The 18,152-nt window shown below is 34.6% G+C and overlaps 2 protein-coding genes across 3 annotated transcripts in view; one reads left to right on the forward strand and one right to left on the reverse strand.

Moving 5' to 3' along the window:
- Nucleotides 1–16,093, forward strand: CT83 (cancer/testis antigen 83). 2 transcript variants are annotated; one of them, XR_007124895.1, is made up of 3 exons: nucleotides 301–393; nucleotides 1,483–1,527; nucleotides 15,916–16,093. XR_007124895.1 is itself a non-coding variant. In XM_047716852.1 (2 exons), exons 1-2 carry the CDS (start codon nucleotides 319–321, stop codon nucleotides 1,786–1,788), a joined length of 381 nt encoding a protein of 126 aa, XP_047572808.1. In that variant the 5' UTR covers nucleotides 1–318; the 3' UTR covers nucleotides 1,789–1,798. The 2 variants fall into 2 exon arrangements, 1 of the variants encoding a protein (XP_047572808.1); XM_047716852.1 differs by lacking the exon at nucleotides 15,916–16,093 and having other exon boundaries at nucleotides 1–393; nucleotides 1,483–1,798.
- The window catches only part of SLC6A14 (solute carrier family 6 member 14), a 25,015-nt gene continuing 10,467 nt past the window's right edge, over nucleotides 3,605–18,152 (reverse strand). Inside the window, exons 7-14 of the mRNA XM_047716850.1 lie at nucleotides 17,375–17,515; nucleotides 12,120–12,348; nucleotides 10,592–10,717; nucleotides 9,164–9,282; nucleotides 8,518–8,617; nucleotides 8,142–8,251; nucleotides 5,409–5,576; nucleotides 3,605–4,429 (exon numbers count right to left, since the gene is read on the reverse strand). Of these exons, the coding sequence (XP_047572806.1) occupies nucleotides 4,283–4,429; nucleotides 5,409–5,576; nucleotides 8,142–8,251; nucleotides 8,518–8,617; nucleotides 9,164–9,282; nucleotides 10,592–10,717; nucleotides 12,120–12,348; nucleotides 17,375–17,515 (1,140 nt within the window). The 3' untranslated portion in view covers nucleotides 3,605–4,282. The remainder of the gene's footprint in view (nucleotides 4,430–5,408; nucleotides 5,577–8,141; nucleotides 8,252–8,517; nucleotides 8,618–9,163; nucleotides 9,283–10,591; nucleotides 10,718–12,119; nucleotides 12,349–17,374; nucleotides 17,516–18,152) is intronic.

The following is an 18,152-nucleotide window of genomic DNA, read 5'->3' on the forward strand; positions in this document are numbered from 1 at the left end:
TGTCTATCAGTGCCCTCCCTGCCTACCGACCTGATAGCACAACCAAGTAGGCAGACATCATGCCACCTGCTTATGTGTTTTACGTCATCAAATTGTGACGCAGCGCCCTCACGTAGGTGCTCCACTGTGACATCACATGCCCTTTGCAGTATATAAAGCCGGAAGCGGAAGCGTCTTCCAGATGCACCAGGCAGTGTGGGACGCTTAGAATCGTTGCCCGCGGCTTCCCTAGTCCGGGCGACTAGTGTCCCCCTGCTTCCCAACTGCCAGCCGAGTGCCTCCGTACCCGAGAAGAGAAAAAGAGGTGGAAGAGGAAACATGAATATGCTGTTGCTTCTACTGAGCGGCATTCTGTTTGCTTTTCTGTTTGTCTTCTGGAAAAGCCGCTTTCAGGTAAAGTGTGTAAGAGAAATTGGAATTAGATGAAGTTAGATGGTTCATGGATGGGAGGTGTGTGTCTGAGAGAGTAGAAAGGTACTAAAATAGTAAAATAAGGGTAAGGGAAGATCATTTCATTCCTCTTCTCTTGCGAGAGCCCCAGATGTTTATCCCTACTCTTTGTTCTTATTGACCAATGACTGGGTAGCTGTGGTCTGCTTTAAAAAGCATTGAGTGATGTGGTGTGCTTTTCACCCACTTGAAAAGTAGAGCTGAAAGTGCCCGTTTCCCACCACTTCCTATTTTAGGAATCTATGCCTTCTCTCTCTTCTCTAGCTTCTACTACAGCCTTTATGTTTGTTTGTCTCTTTTCCCCATGGTTTCAACCATCTTTATGACAGGTATTTGGGCTTTCACAAATAATTCAAGTCAGAATGTGGGTTTCCTGGTGATGTTGAAAGCTGCAAGTGACTTTAGATCTTTGGTGATCCTTTTAGTTAAGGATTAGGGTCCAGGTATAGACCTACTTTTCTGTCCAAGAAATGTAAACCAAAAATAGGACAATTTTGATATTTAAAGGTTACTTTCATATACATGTTTTTCAGTGTTTCGGAAGGGCATATTTCCAGATCAACATTGTTGTTCAACAGATTTTCAACCTCTAATTCTTAGGGGAGGACAATCAGTTTATTTTGGTAACCAAGACTAAGCATGTTATTTGGTAGTACTGTAGACCCTTGAGCAACATAGGTTTGAACTCCATGGGTCTTTACTTTCTCTCTCTCTTTTTTTGGATACAGTACTTCAAACATATTTTCTCTTCCTTATGATTTTCTTTATAACATTTTCTTTCCTCTAGCTTACTTTATTGTACAAATACAGTATATAACACATATACAAAATATGTGTTAATCAACTTATCTGTAAGGCTTCTGGTCAACACTAGGCTATTAGGGTTAACTTTTGGGAGAGGCAAAAGTTATACATGGGTTTTTATACAGAGAATCGATGTCTTTAACGCCCCCCCCCTTGTTCAAAGGTCAACTGTATTTGGAAATTGCTAAATTCAATAAACTACATATGTATAATTTCCTTCCCTTACAGAGCAGCGTTGGTGAAATGTCATCAAATTCGACTTCTCTTGCACTAGTAAGACCAACCTCTTCTACTGGGTCAACTAAGAGCAATACTGATAAGAGTCTTTCAGTCACCAGCCTCTCTCGGGATATCTTAATTAATTCCCCACACATGATAACCATGCAGAAGCGAATACTGGTAAACCTCAGGATCGTGGAATACAAGCTGGCTGAATTGGAACATTTCCTAGTTATCAAGGGCTTAAATGGTGCATTAGTTAACTGGAAATCTGACAGGCTTAGAGAATGTCGTAACAGTGAAGGCAATCATTAAAGGCACTTTGAGTGAATTCATTTGATTATACGTGTTTATACCAAATGAATTGTTGTTGAAAAAGGGGGAGGGGATGCCAAGTCAGGTACAAAATCCAGACATTTATCAATTTGCTTTTACTGACATTTAAAGAATCGATTACATATTTTATATACTTATACATTTATATATTTTATATATATATACAAGTTTGACAAGTTTATAAACATGTATAAACATATATATGTGCGTGTATATATATATATGTTTTACTGGGGAAGGAATGAAAGTACAGTAGAGAAAGAAACAGTTCCTAAGTTTTGCATTTAAAAAATAAGCTACAGCAAAAAGAATATAGTTGAGATATGGTGATTTCCATTTCACTCACACATGAGAAATAGTTTTGGTGTACAACACAATATTGCAAATGTCTTATTGCATTCAAGTAAATGGGATTTGATGGAACTCTATTATATAGAATACTCTCTTACCACTGTCAAATCTGTAATAAGAGCTATCATTGAGCACCCTAAAATATGCCAGGCACTGTTAAGATCTGGCCTTAGACACTTATGAAGACAGTCACACAAATTCTTTACTCTTTGTAGTCAACTCTTGAAGGGGTTTTCTTCCCCATCACCCTCTCCTCCACCCATTTGATAGAAATGTGCCTAAATCTTCCCTGAATTACAAGAATCACCTATAGAAAAGGGCATACCTTTTTCTAGTGGGTGGAAAATAGACACCTCAGAAAGCACCAAAATAGAATGATAGAATGCATGTAATGTAATATGGGTTAAAATGAAGAAAAAGTGTTTCTTAACTCTAGTCATTCATCTATTTCAAATATTTTATAAAATCCAGTGTAACTGAGGAATTAACAATCTGTTGAAGTTCACTAATGGCATTTGACTTACCCTAAGACTCCTCAGAATATCTAACACACAGGTTCATTTTATATATGTGTACATAGCTCACTGAGGTTGTTCCATTATAGACCTGTTTACCTACCTTCGTGCCCCTTCTCCCCAAAATAAATTACCAGTATAAATTAAATACATTAATCCCTTACTCCTTTAATCTTCAATCAAAGGGAAAAGGAAAAGGAATTTAAAATGTATCAGAAATTAAGGTTTATTCCTCACTTGCTGAGGACAAAAAGCCAGAAGTAGTAGTATATGTGGTTCTTAAACTTTTTTGAGTCACAGATCTCTTTGGTATTCTTATGAAAACTCTAGACTCTCTCCCTAGAAAAATGTGTGTACACATTCACATAGAAAAATATTGTGTATAATGTTGGTTTCATATGTTCTCTGAAGCCCAGGATAAGAGCCTTAAGAACAGCTGAGAAGTTTTTTACATATTTAGGCACTGTTCACTATCCTAGGCTGTGATGTTTAAACCAGTGGTCAATAATATCAACATTAAGCATATTAATGACATGTTTTCATTATCTTTTTTTAAATGAAACTGGGACATAGGATTTTGTAATTTGCCTTCTCTCATACTTGACAAGTTTGACAAGTTTATCTCCTTTAAGTGTGTAAATAAATTATCACCTGTAAGTAGAAACTTACTCAAATAAGACAAAAATCATTTTACCTGATCTATTAATGATATATTACAATCATAAGATCTTAGATTTGATTGAAAGTCATCTCCTCATTAGTATTTTGTCCCATGTTCTATTTGAAAATCTAGATTTCAGAGAGCAAAATTAACAACTCTTAATTTTGTGAAACAGAAATTAGGTGGGAGACATATTCTTCCAATTGCTAAGGAAGAATTATTATTTGGGGCAAGGAAGAATTATTATTTGAGGGCAAGAAATACTCAAAGCTCCAGGATTCCATTTGCTAGATTTATCATTTACTGGCCATAGAATTCTTATTTTCCTGTCTTATTTCACTATTTGTAAGTAAAGAACAATAACCACTAAGTTCACATAGAAAAAGCAAAATTTTAGATATATTTGGATTAAAAGTATTAAACTACAGTGCTCATATATACAGTACATTTTTTCATCTATGTATAGCATTTCTAGTTAAATGAGGCCTTCAATTTTAACACTTTCTTTTAAATATACTGGTTTATTTTCCCCAGCTTTATGGAAAAGAAAGATTGTATACTAAGAAAATATAAGCAAATTGTATTTTAAAACTTGTATAATAGAAAAAAAAAAAGAAAATAAAACAATTTTCTAAATAACCGGCTCAAAATAAAGTCTTCGGTATGTTAGAAAAATAAGGTAATATTTACAAAAGTGTTACTGTGACACAGAGACAGCTATATGTGTGTTATACAGATAGATAATCTAAAAAAATATAATAATCACATTGTTAAATATTAGTAGATTCCCATTATATTACATTCTTACTTAAATGGGGGGAGGAAGCTTACACTATCAGAGCATAGTATATACATTTTTCTACTAAGTTAACATAAAAATAAATAAAATTTTCCTCTGTTCTAAAATAATCACATTGTATGACCACATATTTTTAAAAATTGGATTTCATTCTGGTTTTCTGTTGCCACTAACTGTAGGTATTTCATGGTCAGTCTCTTTTTTAGGATCTACCATATCTTTATATCTCTCCCCACGATGTCGTTCCAGGTATGGACCCCAGTTAGAAGCTGGTCTGCAGCAGTTTACAATGCGCTAAAAAGAAAAAAAAAGAACTTGTTTCAGACCATAAGTGTTACAATCTGTAAACAAGCAAATACCAAACCATATTATTAAGTTTCTTTGCTAACCAAAATGAAATAGAAACCATAGAAAGGTTAAAAAAAAAAAAAAAGTGATCATCAGAATTCTTAACAGAGTATACTAAAAATAAAGATACCCAAATTTAACCGTAACTAGAATTACATGAACTACGAAACCAGAATAACTGATAAATATGTAAATGATTTTAAAAGAAAGTGTATGAGCCCCTTTAAACAACGGAATCAATCCACATATTTTCACTGAATTGTCTGACGTTTCTGTCCTGCCCCTAGAGGGAGGGTTAGGTGAGGGTTTAAACAAGTGTATACTTGGGAGGTTTCAAGAACCAAACAAAGGAGCTCCAGGGTCAAACCATTGATCAGGGTGGGCCTGGGAAATTATCTAAAGATTTGACTCCTGAGAATTTATCCTTGTCATTGTCCTAGTAAGATGTCATAATCAACTCCATCTGTCTACACCTCCATGCAAGAAGGATCACTCGGGGTATAGACTGGGTTTGAAATAATTTACCAGGTTTTTTCCAGTCTAAACACACTATGAAGACATGTGTTATAACCAGACAATGTATTTGAAGATTATAGATATAAAGCAAAATGTTCATTTGTTTTGCACCATCTTCAGGGACAACTCAGTACAAGTATAAATATAACTTCTACATGCTAAGCACTCTCATAGTGCCTGAGGATATAGCAGCAAGCAACGTAAGACTCTCCCTGAAGGAGTTTAGAGTCTAGTATGAGACACGCAAATAGATACGTGGCATAAAGCTATGCTATGCACATGGCAATCAGATGATTATATCAGGTGTAGAAGTTGCCTAAAGGTTCATAACTCCATATTACCACCATATGAGTAATCTTCATTTTGATAAGGGCTTTCTATAAAGTATAAATAATATAAATGTGCTTACTTGAAAGATATTTCCTTCAGCTTGAATTATTTTTATGACAGCCATAATTGGAATCCAAATAATGCAGAAAATAATCATACACCAGCCTAGAGCAACTCCCCAGTCAGGGTATGGAATTTTGGCATACTCAGGCCTATGAAATTTCACCAGTGACCAGATCAAAATTGCCTGTGAAAGTAAAATATGAAGAGACAATGCTGAAGATTAGACTTTGTTGCCCTAATGATTTCAATTGCACTAATGATTAGGAATTTGATCCCATTCTTAGAAATAGTCTATCAAAAGCAATTAAAATGGAGATATAGTCAAGCAACTAAGATAATCCAGTAACTAGCCAGAAGATAATACTAAATGAACTGATCTAAATACCTTGTATTTGGCTTTGAATAGATTCTTCCAAAATGAGCACCTCCATATATTTATAAAAGATAGAAATACTGGTCCAACATGTTTTTCAATAAACTACTTTACCATGAAATATTTCAGATTGAAAATAAAATAATATCTGAACAATTTCCACAATTGAAATTTTAACTTTCACTTATAACAGTATGGTTTTATTCTATGCTATAAGCTAGCCAGCATATAAATTCAAGGAAAACATAAAGTACCCTTTAGTGAAAATGCTTTGCTCCTTGCTTAGCAGATGTTTCTATTATTTCCCACTGCACAGAGCACCCCTTACTCCACACCCAAAACACAGACACATTCACACGCTACTGGTGCATATTTGCTAAAGCACACTTCACTTCCAGCCTCTCTTTGAGAGAAAAACAAACTCAAGGTGTGCTTGGGTAAAACAGTGAAATCTGAATCTTAACAAGGAAAAAACTTGTAAGCAAAGGCAAAAAACAAACAAACAAAACAAAACAAAAAACCTCTTTAAAAAAACCTACTAGTGGGGCACCTGGGTGGCTCAGTGGGTTAAAGCCTCTGCCTTCGGCTCAGGTGATGATCTCAGGTTCCTGGGATGGAGTCCCACATCGCGGGCTCTGCTCAGCAGGGAGCCTGCTTCCCCCTCCCCCCAACTCTGCCTGCCTCTCTGCCTACTTGTGATCTCTGTCTGTCAAATAAATAATAAAATCTTTAAAAAAGAAACCTACTAGACTGGGTTTGAGTTTAATTTTAAAATAGATTAATTTAAATTTAAATTTGATTAATTAATTAATTTTAATTAATTATTAATTATTATTTAATTATTTAATTTATAATTTATAATTATTAAATTTATTATTTAATTATTTAATTATTTAATTATGATTAATTATTTATTAATTAATTAATCAAATTTAAATTTAAAATAGATTAATTCTACTTAATTACAATAATTTAGATGTATTGCCCAGTTGCCGTAATTTTTTGCATAGCTACAAGAGAATGGATGAGGGATACTGGAGTACATATCACTTCACATCCTTTTATACAAAATAGATGATAATGTATATCATTTAGTATTTAATGCTTTTACATTTGAAATTAAATCCAGTTGTCAAAGCTATATAGTCAATAAAAACTAGCTGGCTAAAAGTCTAGTGAGAGCTTCTTAATTGATAAAGGGTTTATTTTATTATGGAGAATTGTCAGAAGAGGAAAACAATCTTTAGTACCACTGTCTAAATCATTTAGTTAGAATATGGAGCATCCAAAATATTTTAATTCAGTATATCCAGTCCCAAACTGCTCCCTGCTTGAAGCTGACCTTAAAAAATGTGAGAAAAAATAAAACTTAACACCCTCTAAAACAGCAATAATACTTCAGGTGTGAAGCAAATTCCGGATCAAATTATTTAATGGAAGCATGGAGACAATGAGAACCAAAACACATCCTCTATGAATCTTTGTGACTCCCGAACCTCTACCACTGCAGTAATTCTCCATCCTATTAAGTGTTTATTTTGTTATTGACTACCCTGAACTGTTCTTTAACGACATCATGTCTATATGCCGGGTCTCTCTTTCCCTCAGTTCCTAAATAGAACCAATTGTTGAATTTAACATAAACTATTGCCTCTGTTGACAGGGGTGAGTTTCTTTTAGTAATTTCAGATAGCAAATCCCTCCCATAAGGAAAAAAATAATGGATTAAAATGTGAGTGTTTCGGGTGCGTGGGTGGCTCAGTGGGTTAAGCCACTGCCTTCGGCTCAGGTCATGATCTCAGGGTCCTGGGATCGAGTCCCGCATCGGGCTCTCTGCTCGGCAGGGAGCCTGCTTCCCTCTCTCTCTCTCTCTGTCTACTTGTGATCTCTCTCTCTCTCTGTCAAATAAATAAATAAAATCTTTAAAAAAAATTAAAAAAAAATAAAATAAAATAAAATGTGAGTGTTTCTTAGCAATTAGTATATTTAGATCACAGGCCTTGAAGGCTGAGTCTGGGCCTTAGCAGAGAAGTTAGGAACATTGCAGATAACTCAGCATACTTTTTAGGGAACAGCAGACAAATGATTTATTTTTATTTATTCTACTGATAATTTTTAAGTACGTAAGACCTTTAAGTCTATAGGAGCCTGTTCATTTTCTCAAATGGTAAGTGTTTAAACCTATAGCCTCAAAAACAATACTGCAAAGGCGTTTTAACTGAGGCAACTTGCAGTCATAAAGCAAAAGTTGGAAGTCATTAATTTATGATCCTAGTTTGCCTTATTGTCTTCAATCTGAATTATTCAAGTTTATCTTAGAAATGTTCAAATATATGCATATCATTGGTACCAAATTCATGACATATTAATACTTACAATCAGAAGAAGAGGTGTAATGACAAACCAGCAGGCTCTCCACCATAGCCAGAATATCCATCTTTTTGCACCAATCATCATTTCTATATCTTCAATAAATCTGTTCCCGCCTTAGACCAAAAAAAAAAAAAAAAAAAAAAGAGTGCATTCAGTTCTTGCTCATGTTTTCCTCCATTAATCATTGTGGCCCCAAATTATCTTTCTGTCTAAACATTTTCTTATACTATAGCAATGAGGTATACACCTTTAACTACATTTTATTCCTAATCAATGTTTCCAGTAACATTCTACTTTACAATTTTAGTAAACATAATGAAAATAATCACACTAAATTATTTTAATAAGATGTGTAGATAATTCTGTAGTTACTATGTACCATAAATCCAGATGATCCCCATTATTTCCAGTATAGCCGCAATCAAAATGCCCCATCCAGCACAGAAGTGGTCAATCAGATGCACCCAGTAAATTCCAGCCTACAAAAAAAAAAATTACATCTAAGTATATTTTTAATTATTTTTATGTCTGATGAAGTCTTTATATCAAGTCTATTCATTTGATCTTAACATGTGCTTCTTGGTTTCACCTGTGCTAAGATGAGAAAAAGGAGTATTTTCAAACGTAAACACAAATGTGGCTTTAAATATCTCAAAAAGGATGCACCTTTCATCCTATACTGAGTCACTGGGGAAAAAAGCATCGAGAATAGTTGGTCAAAATGATATGCAGTGTCTGTGTGCTGTGTGGTAGTTGCCAAAAGATATAGTATGTGTTTAAAGTCTATAACTTTATTGTAATTGGGGAATTGTCCATTATTGGGTCTCCTGCCCTCTTCACAGTATACTTAGCTATCGAAATTGTACTGCAATGGGGAAAAACTCTGGGCTAAAACTCAGAAAATCCTGAGCTGAGTCACACTTGGACTTGTCTCTAACATCCTGTTGAACCTTTGTTTTCCTCATTTAGATTATAAAGTATGTTGCGACTAACGACTTGTCTATGAAAAAATACTGTAGTAATACCTGAGTTACACAGACGAGACCAAGGAGAAACAAAACCAAGCAGCAACCCAAAGTTATAGGAACTCTCATTTTCTTCATCACTTTGGGAAATAAATCTTGAATTGTTGTTGTAATTGTTTCTTCGGAAGGGAAAAAAAATGACATGCCATAGGTCAACTCATTTGCCAGTAATTTTAATCAAAGAATTCAACTTCTATTAATCAAATTTACAAATATATGCTGAAAATATACTCTGGGTCCTATTCCTTTTGTTTGTTTGTTTCTTTGTTTTCCCCTAAATGAAGTGCTTTATGTATTTATTTTTAAGTTTTCCTTTATTTAAATTCAATTAACTAGTTTCAGAGGTAGAGTTCAGTGATTCATCAGTTGCCTATCACACCCAGTGCCTACCCCTTGCTTTTGAAAATCCATAGGCTTCTTTCTCTTGGCAGTCACCAGTTGTTGGTTCAGATAAAAACCAAATTCTACTCTCTTTCTTTGTTGTTTTTAGTCTGTTTTACAAGGTTTTGGTAGTAACTACAAGGTAACAGATCCCTAAGGGCTGATGTAGTTTGAAAGAGGGTTACGGGAAAGGAAGAATTCTAGGAGAACTTTTAAAAAAGGTGCATATTTGAATAAATGGCATGGAAACAGAAAGGCCTTCTAGGTTTAAGAAATAAATATGTTCATGAAACAGAGTACTGGCTGAAAACAGAAGGATGTGGGGGTGAGAGGATTAAGATACAAGCTGAAATTTCCAAGGCTTTGAAAGTCAACTGGAGGAGGCCAGACTTTATACTGTATCTTAGTCAATTATTAAAGTGTGTTATGTAAGACTGATCTGATGAATAGTGTTTTGGAACGTCTAGGTGTGTACCATAGGGAAAATCCCTATGTGTACATAGAGCCATGTGCAAAAACAATCATTGCAGTAGCATGTGTCATTTGTCAGAATTGGAAATGACCCAGATGCTCATAATTATGGCAAAAGACTATGAATTAGCTCAATCTATATGAGTATTATATCAACACAGATTCACAATACATGTAAAAAACAGTCAGAATGATACGTGTGTTATGAAACTTCACATTTATGTGACAACAATTATATGTTATTTATGGATACATATATAACAGATACAGACATGGACTGGATGACACACATAAGCCATGGTGACAGTTGCTTCTAGGAAGAAAGAAATGTGAATCATATTAGGGAGAGAAACAGAGGGGACTTCAATTTCATTTCCGGGGCAAATATAAAATATTAATAAGTGTTCCTTTGGGGTATCTACTGCATGAGTAGTGCAGTATCGAGTGAAAAAGAATTTTCAGATTCTAAGAGTAAGAGCTAATGGGGACAACAAGGGTAAGAAAAGGATGTTTTTAAGTAGAGGAAACATGAGTGAAATAGAAGAGGGATATGGTAACACCGGGAGCATTACTTACCAATGGATGCAAACTGAGAGTCGAGACCCAAAGTCAAAAGCATGAAGAAAAATAATATGGACCAAAATGGCCCCCCTGGGAGTTGGGCTAGAGCTTCTGGATAAGCAATGAATGCCAAATCAAAACCTAAGAAAAATGTATGACACTTCACTTAAATTAGTTGCCAAAAAGCTCACACATTTGGACATTTTCAAAATAAGATACTAGAAAAATTACATTTTAATTTGGCGACACAATCCATGATACACATTCTTGGGCACTATTTCACTTGCACTTTTTAAAATATTTGACTTGATTGTTCAATGAAGTGATAATGTGAGCATGTGATATGAATTAAGCTAGTGAGATGAATTTTGTAAATGGTCCATTGCTCACATAAGAAATCTTAACTATTCCAATGATTTTGTTTCACCTATTTCATTTTTTTAGAGACTCATAAAGAGTAACAACTGTCTTAAACTCCAGAAACCTAAATTAAGCCTAGAAATTTTAAGAGAATCACACTATCAAGAAAGCTGTGCTTACGGAACTACCTTTTTAGTCTTCAGCTGTCTTTCCAAATGTTCACCCAGAATCACTAGCCGTAGTGCCATTTTAATTCGTATATGGACACTTGCAAAATTGTATATAACAAAACTAGAAATTGAATCTTATTTTCTATTTCATGTACATTATTGTTAGAGGTGTTTTAATTCTTTTTTCAATCATATTATGTGATACTTTGTTTTTTTAAGTATTTTAAGTTTCTCCAGACTCCCAGAGGACTGACCTAGAAGTCAGAAGAATAGGCTTCAGTCTAGGCTCTGTCACTTCCAATGATTTAATCTGCAAGACATGCTGGACACTAACTTATCTAGTCCTAACATTCTGCCATCAAATGATACTGCCCATGAAAAAAAATTTAATGAGGGATTCCTACTACTAAGAACACCAGAATTCTTTTCCTAAGAATCTTAGCCAGATAATTAAGCATCCCTAGCTAATGTCTTTAAAGTTAGGAAGTTCGTTATTCAGATTCCTTTAAAGCTGAACACAGCTGGACATTCAAATTTACCTGGGTTTCTATCTATATGATATTAATGTGTTTTAAAAATTCAGACCCAAGGTTGCACTTGTACATGGGGGAATAGACACACACACACTCACATATATGCTCTCATGCAGTCATAAATATATGAATACACACACATGTATATACATACATACATAAATTAAATGAAGGTAACACATATAAAGGGATCCATGATGCCTGACACTTGTACAGTAAGCAATTCATATTAAGAACTACACAAAATTCAGAAAATTATCTTCTTAAACAATTGTCCCCTAATAGAGCCCTGTTTTCTCCGACCATCTAAAAATTATTACATCATTAAAGTAATCAAATTATATAAGAGGACATGAGAAAGAAAATGCAACACCCTAAACCTTGCTTGAGTGCTTTAAGTAAATTGCCATAAGTTATATTAGTGTTTCTTAAATGAGCTACACCAATTAATCAAAGTTATTAATGTATAGCACCACATACCTGATTTTACGACTTGAGAGACTTCCTTTCCAGATATATGAGCCATGTGTCCCAATATAGAAAAAATAGCAAATCCAGCGAACACACTAGTGAGGCAGTTTGTCAAACAAACTACAATAGCATCTGAGAAGCAGTTGTTATTGAACTTATTATAAGATGATAGAGCAACTAAGCCACCCCAAGCCACTGAAAGGGAGTAAAATATTTGAGTGGCAGCATCCTTCCAAACCTATAAGAGAAGACAATTTCATCTTTAAAAACATACACTTTAAATTTTTTACTTCTACAAAAGACATCATACATACAAACGAATAAATACTAATAACAATGAAATAAGCACAAAAAAACCAAACCCACTGCTCAGCTTAAAAAATGACATGTTACCAGTCTTTGGAAGCCTTCCAGTGCCCCCTTCTGATCAGATAGATCACCCTTCCCCCTCCAGTGCTAACCGCTATCCTGACTTTTGGGTTTCTCATTTCCTCCTTTTCCTTTAGATTTTTACCCTAGAAACATGTAAACCCAAAACAATATGGTATTTAGCTTTTCATGTTCTGGAGTTGATAGAAAAGTTTTCTTCATGCATGTAAACCTATACATTTTGCCTCTTTTCATTCGGTATTGTATGAGCGGTACTCGTTTTCAGTTTGAACCGTATGAAATTTCAATTTTGTGTCAAAATGGAAAAATATAGACAAATTCACGTGGTTTAGCTAAATATATGTAGTTTCGAACATTTTTTTTAACTGCCATGTTGCCCCACTGTATATACCACAGATCATCCTCTATCCTGTTGAGGAACATTGAGGTGGCTCGATATTCTGCTATTAAAAGTGATGTAGCTCTAAGTATTCCCGTATGTGTCTCCTCATACCGAGTTGAGGAACTGTGATGATGTCGAAGAGTATACGCATCTTCTCTTTCATGAAATATTGCCACATTATTCTACTGCTTTGGACTCTCACCAGCTAGGTGTGAGAGCTCCCATTCCTTCACATTCTTGCCAATATTAGTCAGAATTTTTAGTATTCTCCAATCTGGTGGCTGTCAAGTGAGAGTTTTCATTACCCTAATTACTTTACAAGGTTTAGTATGTTTTTATGTCTTTATATTCCACAGGTTTTTTTTTTCTTTGTAAAATTCCTGCTCATGTCTTTTGCCAATTTTTTGTTTGGGTTATTTGTCTTCTTTAATCTCTAGAAATTCTTTACTTATGCTGGGTTCTAATCCTTTGTCTGTTATATATGTTATTTTTCCTCCTAATTTCTGGCTTACTCTTTTTGCCTCTTAACATTGTGACCTTTGATAAGCCAAAGAGTTTATCGTTGTTTTAATGTAACTGAAAGTGCCCATCTTTGCTTTAATGTATTGTCCTTGATTTCTCTGACTTAAAAAGACATCTTTAGCTGAAGATCATAGATACTGTCCTACATTTTCTTCTAAAAGATTTAAAGCTTTGTTCATATTATCTTCAATTAACCTGAAAAATTGGTACAGTACATATTAAAGTGGAAAGCCCAATTCATTTTCTTTTCTAAATGGAGTATCAATTGTCTAAGGATAATTGATACTACCAGTTATATCACTTGGATGTCAGTTATCTGAAGTAGATAGTCCATCCTTTCCCCATTGATCTTCATTGCCACCTCTGCCACATAGCAAGTTCCAAATGTTCATGAATCTATTTCTGAGACTGGCCTACAAGTCTATATGCTAACACCACTTTATTTTAATTCCTATAGCATTATAATATTTCATATCTGGTAGGACAAGTCTTCCTTCTTTAGAAACACCTTTTTTTTTTCTTTTTCTCTTTCACATAAATTTTACAATCCATTCTCGGATCTAAGGAAAACTGTGCTGTCAATCTGATTAAAATTCTATTGACTCTTCATACCAATTTAGAGATGAGAGATACATATCCATTCTTAACAAGGACAATACTAGGTAATTTTTGAAGAACAATGATATATTTAGATCACTAGTTCCCTCATCCCATTTGTTGGATTAGAGCCTCACGGAGCCAGCCTCAACTCTTTAAGCGGCCTCTCACTCACTCCATCTAATCCGAGCCTTTTTCTAGTCTGCCTTTTACAGTTTACCCCTCCTGTATCTTTGCTAAAGGACAATAATCTTAGAAATGTATCTAAGCAAATCCATATTAACAGTGAAATTCTGTTGATATAACAATACGAAAGAAAAAACCTAATTGTGTAGATTTCAAATAGATTGCCAAATATTTGGGCAAAAGTATTATTTTTCTGTTTGTTTTTTGTCCATTGAAAACAGGACTGCTCAGTGAAAAGCAGGCAATGTAACATGGCGACAAAGAGCTCTAACTCTGGAGTCAAAAAGAATGACTTACTCTCCTTGACTTCAATTTATCTAACATTTTTAAGCCTGTTTGTTGTTCTGTGAAATGGAGATGATGAAGATGATGATGGTGATGATAAAAGTGTACTAAGAATGATGTGAGAATTGAATAAGATAGCATATGTAAAGCAATTAGCATGCTCAATGGTAGCTATTATTATGGAAAATGATCATAAAATGATACTCAATTTCTTTTACGGAAATTAAAAACTATAATTTCCCCCTGGAAAGGTATGTAATCTATTTCCAATTTCAATAGAAATATAAGTTGTGAGAGAGTAAAATTTACTAGGTCTTCAGAATACAGCTTGATATTAGATTATTATTACATTATAATTGCTTTATTCTGGCAGGCAGCCAGTAGAAAGCAAAGTGGATGGATGGATGGACGGATGGACGGAAAGAAGAGATAGACAGATGTAATTTCACTTATAACAAAATCATTACAAAGAAAATGCTCTTATTTCTTAGGTACATATTAAGAGATGAACAACATGCTTATGTTGATCTCTCAGCTGCTTTTACTTGATACATTTTGTATTCATATGTGAGTTAGGGGGAGCTGGAAATTGATGTAGCAGGTCTGGGTTCTATCAAGATGCTGCTGCAGACCAAGATGTGTACCTAGGTAGCAAATAAAGTGAAGCAAAACTCCAAACATAGTTCTAATCTTCATATCTATCAATCTCATAGCTATATACAAAATTACTAATTTAGAGATTAGAAAAATCTTAATTCAAGATGCACAAACTGGCTGTGTAAATTTAACTACATGTGAATCATTCTGGGTGTCAATGTCATCACTGTAAAATGAAGGCATTAGTAAAATAATCACTGAAGACTAGAAGACACTTCTTGCTACAAATTTGTATGGTTCTCTGCTCTCCTAAAGATTGTAACAAAGTTCAGATATTCAAAGAAAAAGAAAAAGTATATATTTATGATCCCATGCTCAGAATATGGATTGTGAGAAATTAAAAGATCTAGGAAAAAATTCTCATTACCAGCAAACCCAAAGAAGGAATGGGGAAGTACTGTTTGTATCAGGGTGTAGAGGAGGGAGGATAAAGTTGTATGTTTCCAAGGGAACTTTAGGTTTAGGTCTGATATTTTAAAGGTAACAGAGACATTGAAACAGACCAATTTAAAATAATCGTATAAAATTTTCAGGAACTATAAAGCTCAGGTGATCTGAGGCTTGGAATAGTCACTTAAAGACTATCAAAGAGGCATTTCACCTGTGCCCAAAGTTAAGAAGTTTAAATAAAATGGAGGTCCACTTCTGGGGAAAATGTTGCATTAATAATAGTAGGGCATAATATAACAGCAATAATTGAAATCACTGTGTGCTCATATTTATATAACAGTATACCATTTTGTAAGTGCATTAGTTAATATTTTATCTTGTTTAACAACCTAACAGAGAGAAGATGATGAATCCCAGCTTCCATTTTATTTGTTTCTTATTCATCATAGAAAATGGTCTTCGAGTTGGGAAGATATTAACAAACAAGGTTAAAAGATGTGAGGCCCAAGATAAATGAAGAAATAAACAAATGGCCTGTGGACACATCAAACTACATTAATCTCCAAGACCAAAATAATAAAAGTTCATAGTTCTAAAATAATTTAAAGCTGTTGTGGTTAATTACTGAGTGAAAATTATTTGGGTATAGGAAACCAATTTTTTGAAAAGAAGTTTTCAAAAAAAAAAAAAAAGTAAAGGATGGATTGCCATGACTAAAAACTGATTACCAGAAAAATTCTACAACAAATAATTAAATATCCAGATTCTGGGGTGCCTGGGTAGCTCAGTGGGTTAAGCCTTGGACTCTTGATTTTGGCTCAGGTCATGATCGCAGGGTCATGAGATCAAGCCCAGGGTCAGGCTTCATGCTGAATGTGGAGTCAGCTTGAGATTCTCTCTCTCACTCCTCTTCTCCCCCTGCATGATCTCTCTCTAAATAAATAAAATCTTTTAAAAAAAAATCCAGATTGTAAGTATTTAGAAAAAGGCAAATTGCTGGAAATTAGCACCAGTTCCTCAAAGAATCAATATCCATTTTGGATAGCACTGCCAGTTAGGAAAATAATAGTAACATAGTGTTCCTTGACTTCAGCATAAGACCTGGTGTTTTAGTTGGCCAGAAGCTTAATGTGTGCCAAGCATGTGATGTGATTACTGACAAAATGAAACCATTCTTGGGCTGTGTGAATAGAACCATCCTATATAGACCATTCTATATGGTCTCTGCAGTCAAAAGTGTAAAAGATTTTACGTATCTCTGATACATACAGCCATTATCTGGCAATCAATTAAAGTTAAAAGAGGGTTACCCAATTCATATCCATGGCAAGTAACAGTTTCATTTATGGAATGCTTCATTCATTTCAAAGTTGTGGTTTAACTTCCTAACCCATTAAGGACACTTTGATCTTAACTTGGGGATATTAACTTTGGAAGACAATGAAAATATGTCTTAGACCATTAGGCTTTCACCTATAATCTTGAGATCTCTGAGTTTATCCAAGAAGTCTCACCATACTAGTCATCAACTTGTAGGTCGGGGTCCCAACGTGAAAGGTTCTTTGTCAGGTTAACACGCCTCAAATGCTTTTGGTCAAATAGAATCAGTTATATGAATAATATGACTTCTAAAACCTTACTGCTAAAAATGATTATCTCACTTCTAAAAGGAAAGCACTAATGTCATGTTAAATGGCTCCACCGGACTTCCTGTGGACAGAAACACTAATACATTTAACTGCATTATTCTTTTGCCAACCACAACATGATGACACTCATATGCAACCAAAGATTTTCAGTGTTGGATTTTAAGGTTTACCTCCTCAGATCATTTGAAATCCAAATGAAGTCTTACCTCGGCTTCCCTAAGTTTTGTAAAATTTGACTGTGCTCCAATATAGTAAGAAATGCCTTTCGATGCACCCTCCAGAGTCGCGCCCCGGATTAGAAGGATGAGCAGGACAACATAGGGGAAAATGGCTGTGAAATATACCACCTACCAAGAAAAACAACCAGAGGTGAGTAAGTTAAACTTGTAAGGCCCATTATATAATTGTATATGAACAAAGTCATTAACCAGTTAACATTATTAGAATAAAGTATTAAAGATTTCGTAGGTTCTCAACAAACCTGGTGATACCATTACCCAAACTGGCATCATTTTCTCTTTCTCTTCTCCCCACTCTCTGATGATCCCTTTTCAAAACACTCTGATGTATGAAGCAATATTTCCTGAGTTCGCATTGTAAATAAACAGTACATCAGCTGTGGTAACTGGGAATTGAGGTAGAGTGCTTTCCTAAATGTGTCTTTATAAATGTCTGAAGGGACTGAATATCACTTCTTGGTAAATTACTGCATTGAGGTGGGAAGGGAAATTATTTTATACCTGCGATAGTTAGTATATATTCAGTCCCCAAGGAGGAGGAACATAATCTCCTAGTAGATGTCCAAATCCCATGAAAGTTGATTAAAGTGAATACCGAACACTTGATACTATTATCCTTAGAGCAACCATTAAGAGAGTTTGATAAAAACACGTTGCAGTGTACTTGGATCCTGGATAACACACGGTTCCAGATGAGCAGATTGCCCTTGAGGCCAGCTTTTCATTAATGTGGACAATTTCTTTG

Source organism: Lutra lutra, chromosome X (assembly GCF_902655055.1).
Source record: "Lutra lutra chromosome X, mLutLut1.2, whole genome shotgun sequence".
Classification (NCBI taxonomy): Eukaryota; Metazoa; Chordata; class Mammalia; order Carnivora; family Mustelidae; genus Lutra; species Lutra lutra.